General features: G+C 28.9%; 2 protein-coding genes across 2 annotated transcripts; both read right to left on the reverse strand.

The window, feature by feature from the left end:
• Positions 1-908: 908 nt before the first annotated feature.
• Positions 909-3007, reverse strand: LOC106792498 (nucleolar protein 56-like). The gene is made up of 3 exons (XM_014758941.1): positions 2891-3007; positions 2105-2676; positions 909-2012 (listed from the first exon to the last, which is right to left on the reverse strand). The coding sequence occupies exons 1-3, from the start codon at positions 2891-2893 to the stop codon at positions 1085-1087; spliced, it is 1503 nt and encodes a 500-aa protein (XP_014614427.1). The 5' UTR covers positions 2894-3007; the 3' UTR covers positions 909-1084.
• Positions 3008-4611: 1604 nt separating this feature from the next.
• On the reverse strand, positions 4612-11604 carry LOC106792495 (facilitated trehalose transporter Tret1-like). The gene is made up of 5 exons (XM_014758936.1): positions 10732-11604; positions 6688-6914; positions 6056-6469; positions 5276-5850; positions 4612-4948 (listed from the first exon to the last, which is right to left on the reverse strand). Exons 1-5 carry the CDS (start codon positions 10776-10778, stop codon positions 4628-4630), a joined length of 1584 nt encoding a protein of 527 aa, XP_014614422.1. The 5' UTR covers positions 10779-11604; the 3' UTR covers positions 4612-4627.
• Between the last annotated feature and the right edge of the window lie 24 nt (positions 11605-11628).

The raw sequence follows: 11628 nt of genomic DNA on the forward strand, positions 1-11628 counted from the left end.
CGAAAACAAGAACAAAAACGGATAACAAAAATGCGTTGAGGATTAATACGTTGTGGAGCGAGTAAGTGCAACTTCTTGACTAACTAATTTATTTTCTAACAACGGAAGAAGAAAGTCTTTGTAACTATGGAATCATTAACATTCCCATAGAAACGCTGTTAGCTGTGATAGAGTGCTAGCGCTCAAGTAGTTTGCCAAAGAACGAGCAGTGAGGATGGCGGCGCCAGTCGTTGCATAGGATAAAGTAGAAATCTGCTTATCGACAGCAGGTCGCTACAGTTTTTGTTTTCAGAACGCCATCTATCAACATCACTATCGATAAATAACTGTATCGATTATACGATCGATTATGGATTCACTTTCGATTTGATTTAAATGCGAACAAAGTAAAAGATCAAATCTTTTGTTTAACATGTGATAAACATTTTCTGTTTTAGATTTTCTTGTAAATTTTGAAAAATCTATTTTTTAAAGAAAACACATTATCTCATATATAGAAGCCATTTCGAACGAAACTTACATTATGACAATCAGTAAGTTCAAAAGTTGTAAAATAATTATAGTCACGTAAAAATAAATCGTATCTAATAAATTTAGCGGATTCTTTTATTAATTTAAAAGTCTTAATAAAATAATGTAAGAGTGGAAACAATAAATTTTTACCAATTTCGTCATTACATAAACAAAGTAAGTTATATTTACTTGGCACCTATAATTTTGAATCATAATGAAAGAATTAAAATTATATTCATATAACTATTTACACATACATAATACTAAAGATAAAAAGAGCTCAACTTGAACATATAGCAAATAGTAGTAGTATATCATTTTTCAATAAAACAATAGGAAATATTAAAAAAGCAAAGGATATCTAAAAAGAAAATTTATAAGTGGTTTAATATTAATTTAAAAGAAGATAATTGAATAAAGTATATTTCTAATTGTCAGGAAAAAATGTTTAAAATACTATGGAAATTTTACAAAATTCTGTAAAATTAGTATGCAACTTGTTTGAATTTGTATGCATAAGATATCAAGTATAGCAATAAGACACATATTACAATTTAATATTATTTATGCTTTAAGCATCACCTATACTTTTGGATCTTTTATTTTTCTTCTTCTTCTTTTTTACAGGTTCCACACTTTCTTCAACAAGTTCTTTTTTCTCTCCATTTTCATGAATACCATTAGTAGTAGCAGTATCACCATTTTCTAATTCTTCCACCTTCCTTTTTTGATTTTTTGTCTTCTTCTTAGATGATTTTATTTCTGTTTCAGTTTCTACATGTTGAACTTCTTCTAATGCCTCCTGCATCACGTCTATATTCTTTTTAGGTATTTCACCTGTTTCGTAAAATTTCAAGCGATCTTCTACTTGCTGCCGTAATTTTTCCCCAAAGATATTTGTTGGTGTTTCAGTGAAACAATCTATTCTTGATGCAATAGAGCATTTATTGGCCAGATATCTCGAAATCCTTCCCTTGTTTTTAGTACCAGCACGACCAATAAATGTAGAATGGAATAGTAAGCCATATTTAGGTGTATTTCCCTTTGTTTTTAATGCTCTAAATAATGCTTTTTCTGCACCTAATATCTGAACCGTAGATGCAGGATATTTTGCCAAATTAGTTAACGATCCAGCATGAGCTATTAATCTAGCTCCTACTTGATTCCCTATAAGGGTAGCCAGATTCGGTGCTATACCATTCATTTTGGATTTTAAATATTCAGACAATTCTTTTCTATAATCCGCCAATCCTATTACACGTTTAGCAAACAACTCAATATTAAGAAGGTCCACAGGATTGATATCCATACCCATACTAGACTTAGAGGCATCTATAATTGCTTGAGCCTTTGCACTATCCATAACAATTTGTTCCAACGCTTCTAATTTTTCTTCCGTTAATTCCTTTCTATTTTTAATTAGTTGTGTTACTTTAGCAAACATATAATTTTCAGGAACTATTTTTTCCAATTCTGGGAAATGGTAACTATACCATTCACTGAAACATAGTAAAAATATTTCTTGTAACAAAGATTTTTAAACAATATAATATATATTATCGATCCCAACTTATAAAGCATTCAATCTTACCGTATACGCATACTAAATGTATTAATGTCTTTGTCCAGTTGATCCATTAAAGCTATACTTTGTATGATCATATTATCTACACGATTGACATTAAACTTTACTTTCGCTCTTGAATAACTATGACCAAGTCCGAGTTGAGCTACTCCCGAGCTTTTGGAAGTAAAACCTTTAATTAGATTATGAAAATGGAAGCGGATTCCTCGAATGATTTCTGGTATTGCACCCGTGTGATCACATTTTAAGCCTAATGCTTCTGTTATACTGGCACCTAGTTTTGGATCCGATACACCAAGAATAATTTTGTTTTGCTTATCAGATTTGGGCAGAATAGAATCCAAAAACAATTGTAAGTCTTCAGGTACGATGCCTTCCGAAATACTATTTACATTCTCTAATGCTGCTACAGCAGTTTTAAATGGTGAAAATCCAGCAAGTTTTACGACAGATCTAAATCGTGATAAATCTGTTACTGATGCTTCAACTTGAGGTAATAACATTCCTACTTCTTCAAATTCATTAATGCTGAACACAGCATAACCTGCTGCGTGCTCGTATAAAACGTAAACTTGTGTCTGGAAAAATACACATTTTTTAGTTAAAAGAATTAAATTATAATATAGATTTTCTTTTTATTATTATTATTAGATTAGTAATGAGAGCAAAAGGAATGTTTATTTCCTTACAATTGATTAAAAAAATTACTTTTATTCCACATAACATAATATATTTTTATGTGTGTATTTACATTGTTATTAGTAAATAAAAACAATTTAACATGTATCTTACCATGTTTCAATACTTTGTATATTTGATTCACATTAGACAGAAATAAGTAATTTACGCCGAGCAATTAATGAATGCAATAAAGTTAAACACGTGCACACGCGGCACATGAACTAGTAAGGAAATGGTCAATACAAAACATCCTGTATTTCTAGTTACAATTTTAATTGCATTAGTCTCTAATAGGTGGGGGTTTTTGTTTTTAGAACGCCATCTATCGACATCACTATCGATAAATAATTGTATCGATTATACGATCGATTATGGATTCACTTTCGATTTGATTTAAATGCGAACAAAGTAAAAGATCAAATCTTTTGTTTAACGTTTGATAAACATTTTATTTTTTTGATTATTTTGTAAATTTCGAAAAATCTATTAATAATAGAAAACACGATCTCATATATGGGGACCCAGACGAACGAATCCTACATTATGACACGTAATAAATTTAAAAGTCGTAAGATGATTACTGTCACGGAAAAATTAATTAACGAATCAAAAATAAATCCTATCAAATCTGATTCGAAAGCATCGTTTAAAATAGGAAAAATTGAGGAATCAAATCTTGGGTAAATTCTGGTTTAATGTCAATTTCACAAAGAACATTATGTTGTTTCCTCAAAACTAATTTCACATTTATATTAAATGAATATTTTAAAAATATCTTTTATATTTTTATAGCGTAAGAAAATGTCATTCTACTGTGATTTCCCGGCGCAGGAAAGTAGGAAAAATCTCTGAATCAAATTTTGGGTAAATTTTTGGTTTAATGTTAACTTCACAAAGAACATTATGTTGTTTCCTCAAAACTAATTTCACATTTATATTAAATGAATATTTTAAAAATATCTTTTATATTTTTATAGCGTAAGAAAATGTCATTCTACTGTGATTTCCCGGCGCAGGAAAGTAGGAAAAATCTCTGAATCAAATTTTGGGTAAATTTTTGGTTTAATGTTAATTTTACAAATAACATTATGTTGTTTCCTCATAATTAATGTCACATATATATTTAAATGAATATTTTAAAAATATCTTTTATATTTTTATAGCGTAAGAAAATGTCATTCTACTGTGGTTCGTCGGCGTAGGAGAGTAAAAAATTTCAAGAAATCAAATCTCGGGTAAATTTTTGTTTTAATGTTAATTTTACAAATAACATTATGTTGTTTCCTCATAATTAATGTCACATATATATTTAAATGAATATTTTAAAAATATCTTTAATTTTCATAGTGTAAGAAAATGTAATTCTACTGTCGTTTCTCGGAGCAAAACCTTAAAAAATAGTAACAACAATGAGACATTAAAAATACCAAAAATACCACAAAAAATCCTTCGAATCATAAATATGTTACGACACGAAGAGTTTTTGGAAATGGTTTCGTTTTATTTCCAATCTTCGATTATAAAACAATTGGACAAAATGAAATATTCGAATATTATATCGCCATTAAATTCTACAATTTCTAAAGCGAATATGTAAGAAAGTCTTACGAGAAATAGATCAATATATATATATATATATATATATATATATTGCTTTATATATAACATTTTACATACATAAATACGTGTTAATTTATGCATTGTGTATTTTGAAAAATATAAATCCGTATGGCACGGAACGTGTTAAAAATATTTCACATATAAGCGTAGGTGTAATATATTTTTCAATATCAAATTGAAATTATATATATATATAAATAAGTTTTCGTATCACTCTTAAATGGTAATTTAAAGTTTACTTTCGTCATCGTAAATAACAGTTGGGTTTGTAGCCGCCCATTTTTCTTTGAACGGTAGCTCTTCTTTCTTTGGTCGATTTTTTAAACTTTGTACTCCAGCGTAATGTTCCTCGATTTCTCTTAACGTTCTACCTTCCGTTTCTGGTAGTATATAATAAAGTACAATTCCACCAACACAATTTATTAAAGCATAAAAAAGTAGCGTCCCCGATAGTGTTATACCGGTCTTCATATACAGAAAAGTCTTGTTTGCGATCGACATGAAAATGTATCCTATTGATCCAACTGTGCCAGTTGCGCCACTTCGTACCTACCAATTGATGTGAATTATAATGTTTTAGAAAAAGAAACACAAATATTGTTATATTTAATTATAAAAGTTATATTCCAGTAAATGTAAAGATGTTATTTTTATTTAAAAAATATATCCAAATTGTTCTAATGATAAATTTGTGATAATTCAGCAATATGATTCCGCTATTTCTATTTATATTTGTTAAAAACCAATTAATTGAAGTAGCGTAAAATATTCGATATCATAACATTTTTGTTTTTATAAATAATACTATAATGTTTTATCCTATAAAAAAAAAGAAACGGATTAAAATATTGAAAGATATCATAATAATATACCAACCGTAACAGGAAAAACTTCACCGGCTAGAATCCAAGGTAATAACCTGATACCAGTATGAGAAAGAAATGCTGCAGCAATCATCAAAGTCATTGGTATCCAGGAAGAATTTTCACCATAGATTATTAGATTATCGTTGAGGTATCCATAGATAGCCGCAAGAAGCAAACAAAATCCAATTCCGACTAATGAGAAGAATGTTAACATACGTTTGCCGGTAAAATGAATCGTCGATACACAGATCACAGTGCCGACTAATTCGGCGATCCCGAGAAATACAGCAGCCGTATATTTGTCGATGGGTGCACTCATTTCCTCGAAAATGACAACAGCAAAAGTCTGAAGAATCGAAGTACCGCCAAATGCAGCAATGAAGAAGGCTATTGTCACCAATATGAAAGGTGCGTAGCACGTTTTCTTTTTGTAAGATTTCCAAAATTCTCCTTTTTCTGACGTTGCATCCACCGGTTTCCTGATGATGTCGCAAAGCCCAATGAACTCTGTTTTTACGTGGATTGGATTGACCCACCCTCGGAGCCAGCACAAGGCACTTTCAGCTTCTTTCGCACGACCCTTTGCTAATGCATTCATTGGATTTACAAAATATAGAATTAATATTCATTGTAGATCGTATATAATCAAGGGTATTAATAGGCTACACACAATGTACATACATACATATAACGTACATACATAAAATGACGTTTATAATTATTATATATCATCTGATATTTTTAATATTTGAGTATATGAAGATTGAAGAAAAAGAGATTTGCTTCTTACCGGCTAACCAATGCGGACTTTCGGGAACGCACAAGAGAGCGATGAAACATATGATTGGATAAGCCAAGTTGACCATTGCCACTGTTCTCCAATTTGCTAAACTACCACCGAGCATTTGTGTGAAAACTCCTAAAATGACTGACATACTGGATGTAGCTGATAACATTCCTCGTAGACGAGGCTGAGTGACTTCAGCAACGTACGTCATTACTGGGGCTTCGATTAGTCCACCAGTGAGTCCTGTCAATGCTAAAGCTATGAAAAGCATTTTGGTATTGTAAGAATAATGAAAGATTAGCCAGGCCATTATGAACGGAATGTTTGCGAGCATCATCGTTCGTTTTCTACCAAAATATTGGGATATCGGACCGCTTACTAAACAGCCTAGTGGCACGAGAAATAAATTTAGACTACCTGTAATAAAATGGAAAAAAGAACATTACAAAAATGGACATAAATGGTGTATCAAAGTTTTGTCAAAACTTTCCATAAATCCAAGCTCTTACAATTGGATTTCATTTCAATTCATAACTCATTTATTTAATCTGTTGCATTCCTATATCTTTATCTCAATAGGTATCATACATTTAAAAATGACAAAATACAACAATAATGTATGCAATATTACTTACTGATCCACGTAATTTCTTCAATGGTTGCTCGAATTTCAGAATTCTTGCTTTGCAATTCTGGTATCAAAATCGTAGAAAAGCCTAATGTAGAACCGAACGTGATCAGAACCAAATTCTTTGCACCGACTGCACAGCATTGCGGTAGAGCCTCGCGATATTTTGAAATTGGTGCTACATTAGCGTCAGCATGGCTGTTCAATTCCATCGGCTTCATTTTTTCGCCATTGCTGTCAAATTTGTTCAAACGTATCACGTGAAATTTATTTCATTACCGTATGCTTCTTTTTTTATCGATTCAAAAAATCTAATTATTATCTTGATAGTTAAAAGAATAAACGAACAACTTACTTCTAGAACGAATTGTAAACGACACTTATAAGAAGAACAACTGGAAGAAATAAAAACGTTTCGGAATCTTATTTTAACGATCTCGGTATTACTTTTCAATGCTATTGTTTCGTCAAAAAAAAAAAAAAAGAAACAGGAAAAAAGTATCAAGGAAAAAAAAATACACCAATAACGTTAGCACGTTTCAAATGACGTTCTTGAAAATAAGAACATCATGACCGGCACCTGTTTGAGTTAGCTTTGCAAGGATTACACGCGCTGGATCGTGTAAAATGCTGAGAACGTATCTGTGTGCATTGGGATTATATAAACGTAATAGATGCACGTGTGGATACCCTTTCACGCTAAACTATGTCAATGACGAAATGAGACAAAACCGTATTTACTTGCGGTTAGAATCATGAAAGGAAAATAGAAACGAGACGAGACGAGAGAGAGAGAGAGAGAGAGATTAAAAATTGATCCTTTTCATTTTTCATGAAATAAATTGTCTCGTTGCATACAATTAGTTCAGGTCATTGACTTTTTTTCAATTGAATTCATTTTTATCGTGATCCACTCGAACATGGGCGAGTCATTTACGTAATATGTCGTTTCCGTTACAAATAAAAAAATGTTTCTCATAATTAATTAAATTAAAGTTAAGGAAATTAGAATAATGTTTCTCATTCCGCGCGCGCGCGCGCGTTTACTCATTTAATTCATATTATTTTCCATATCGGCATAATAGAAACATATTTTTTTAAAACGAGTCTTAACGGCATCCTATTTATAATCTACCGACACGATAGTAAACGGTAATAATTAAAATTTTAAACGATAAATTAGTAGCAACGTTTTTATTTGACTAATTTCCATTTTAATCGGTGATCGTAAAGTTTCGTAAGATTTTTCAAAGCTAAATAGATTCCTCTTTTAAATACAAAATTCATTTGATATTTTCGAAGCTTTACAGATTTCGGATAATCTCACAGTAGTCATTTTGTTTGTATATTTGTATTAGCTTTTGAATTCCGTCTGAGTTGTATTTAAATTGTGATAACGGTTATCATTTCAAATATCATATTAAACAAATATTTTAAATATTAAATAATCGATTTATTAAATGTCGATTTAAAAAATTGGAAGTTCCTCTTATAATTGCCAAATTATATTCATTATCGTTAATATAATAGTTCATGAATAGTCTAATGGCTTGTAACAAGATGATAATAAAAATATGTTAATCAATTAGAATGAACATCGATGTTCTTGAAATTTCGATAAATATAATCTTGAATGAAATTATTTGTGTTTATTAGAATATTGCTTCTTAGATATTGAATTATTTATTTGTTAAACATTTTTTGTGATATCGTAAAAAGTGACTAAAATATTTCAAATTTTTATAATTAAATGTATATAAGTATGTGCATACTTACGTACGTAATTTGATATATTATATACTATGTTATTTTGATGACAACTCACGAATACCGTACTTTTGTTATCATTGTCTTTGGTTAATGCAGAATTATAATAAATGCTTATTATTATATTTTAAATTGATTTTTGCCTTTTTCTTAAGAAAATTTTCAACAATTATATTCGAAAGGAGTAGTAACGTACGAGCATAACAAGTGTATACATTTAATCAAGTTAAATGAATCAAGCTATAATAACGTAATCATAAAATTGAATGTAAATTTAATGTTGTCTAGGCAACATTTAGGGAAAAAAATAAAGAATATTTTTGCGATACGTCAAGGTTTTTCTTACTGCATTGCTGCTGATCGTTATGGTCAGTAACCTGACCGTGAATAGGTTTTTAATTACACTTCCTCATTCATATTATGTGTTTAATTATAAATTTATTAATTTTTTTACATTTTGCGATACACTCTTTCAAAAAAAAAAAAAAAAAAAAGTTAGAACACATAAAAATCATAGGAATAGAGATTTCATTTTTATGCATTAATAAATATCTAATGTTTTTATGATTAATATATGTCTTCGTAGTATCTTCGTTCGTTTTTCTATATTTAGTTTCAATACGTATATATATATATATATATATATATAATATATATATAATCTTATTTCTTTATTTTTTGTTCATTTAATTTTCTATAACAATGAGTCCCTACTTATAAAAAGCTTAAACAGGATTAAAACAAATGATAAAGGAACAGTTGTTAATCATATTTGCGATTAATTGCCTTTCGATTGTTCCAATTGAAAAATTAAACGAACGTTAGACATTTATTACTAAATCTCATTTATTGTTGTTAAATAAACAGTTGCAGTACGTGTTGCGACACGGAAACGAAATATTTGTAAAGCAATAAAATATAGGACTTATGTCAATCAAAAAAAAAAAGAAAAGAAAAAAGTACAAATAAAATGAAAAGGATAATACGTAGAAAAGTGACGAATTGTCAGAACCTTGAATTCGATAGAAACGTGGATTGTTTAAATAAAATTTGATTTATACAGTTTTACACGTCACGTTAAGAAATGAATTTATAAGTTTGCAATTTAACTATGATACTATGTTATTATATTTAATTAACATTTTTTTTTGTTATCACGAAAGTAATTAATGGTACTGTGAAGTAATAAATTCGTAATCCAATTATAATTAAAAATGAAAAATTTTTTACGACTTAAGGTCTATTTAAAAACTTAAAGCAGATTAACGAATTATTAGAAAAATTATCTTAAGAAAATGTAACATTTGCCATCTGTCTGTTAATCGCATATTAAACAATAAAACAGTTCAGCTGATTAACTTAATTCAGAATGGAGAAAACAGAATTAAAAAATAATAGAGTAACAGTTCCTCAAAAAAAAAAAAAAATGATTTTTTTTGTGTTTCTTTTATTCGTGAACATTTTCTTTTATTTTCAGTGTACTAATAAATAGACTTTTTATTGCCGTTTTTCGTTATCCTCGAATATTAAGGTCAAAAATGTAATAATATTGACCTAAAACATTATCTATAGATATAGTTATCTAATAATATATATCGCTATATTATAATAAACAATTAAAATACTTTTGTATATATGTGATTGTTACAATATATGTAGAAAATAAAATACATGTAACAATTATTGCTAATATACGTACACGACTTTATCAAAAAATGTTCCTATTTAAGTAAATTATCTTTTCTTTTCTTTTCTTTTTTCTTTTTTTTTTACCAGAAACTAGAACGTGCGTGCTACTTTTCTGGAATCCTATTTAATATTATATTCGATTTTTCGATGAGAGAATGCTTAGATGCTATCGAAAATCTTGATATATGTGTTTTTTTTAATGTTATCCGTTTTTAAATTTGATACTGGAGATCCAAAAATAAAAAGTCTTTTTTAAAAAAGAAATTTACAAAAAAAAAGATTCTTTTGTTTGATACAATCTATCGATTAATTGTAATGATTGGTTGTGAGATTAATTTCTTGATATATTGGCACATTGTATTTTTTGTCAATCTCTACATATAAGAGAGATAAGATGATCGAATAAATTACATTTATTATTGCTGCTTGATTAATTATTACACATAAAATTCGAATGATAATTACCTATGGAATATTATCATATCGATACCAAGACAAATATTTTACATCGAATCGATTAATTCGATCGACAAATTAAAAGAAAATTGCAAATCATTTAATCGAGAATTATAGATAATATTATAATTAAACGAACCTGACTGCATTTTCCGCGATGTTCTCCATTTTCTCCGTTAATGTCATATTCTTGAAAGGTGTCAACACAATCGCGTTTTCGTATTATTTTTTATCGGAAAACAAGTTAATTTGAAATCTTATTGAAATTTTATCTCGATAAACAAAGATTTTTCAATCGATACCAAATGGATCATATCGAAAATATCAAATTGTTTATACGATTACTTTCTTTACTTATACATACATTTCATTTCCACTACATCTTTATTCTCATTTAATACTATTTATTCGATAAAATATCAAAGATCCGAACAAATCCATCAATGTTTCTTTTTATTCTAGAATAAAGTTTTTCATTGAAAAAATTCGTTTATTCCTCGAACACGTACGTATACGATTTGGCCTTCGTATAATTTTATACGTTTTTTACTGTACAATTTTTCAAACACGAGCTATCCTTTCTCTTTTCTTCTTCCTTTTGCTTCTTCAATATAGAATCGTTTTTAAATTTTGATTAATTTCTTTCCTCGAACTATTTGACAATATAAAGAATGACAGGTGACAAGAAATGGAAAATAAAAAATAAAGGAAGAGAGAAAGAGAAAGTGGAAAAAGAAAGGAAGAAAACAAGAGGATGAAAGAAAAAAAAAGAAACAGCTAACTCATTTACCGAACTCGCCTTAGAGACGACTGAATTCTATCTGATTGCTACTACCAACCCAAGACGTAAGTTACTTTCGGTTTAACCCCCTCTTTCTCTTCATTAACAGGAATTTGTTCTTTGTGTGCTATCCTTTTACCCCTTCCACTCATGATAAATAGTATACATTAATTTTCATTTTTATCAATCTGAAAACTAATTTTTTATTACAGATAAATACAATCAAAAACAATGAAATGCAAAAATATAATTTCA

The sequence above is a fragment of the Polistes canadensis genome, unplaced genomic scaffold (assembly GCF_001313835.1).
Source record: "Polistes canadensis isolate GaletaPanama2010 unplaced genomic scaffold, ASM131383v1 scaffold_450, whole genome shotgun sequence".
In the NCBI taxonomy this organism is placed as follows: Eukaryota; Metazoa; Arthropoda; class Insecta; order Hymenoptera; family Vespidae; genus Polistes; species Polistes canadensis.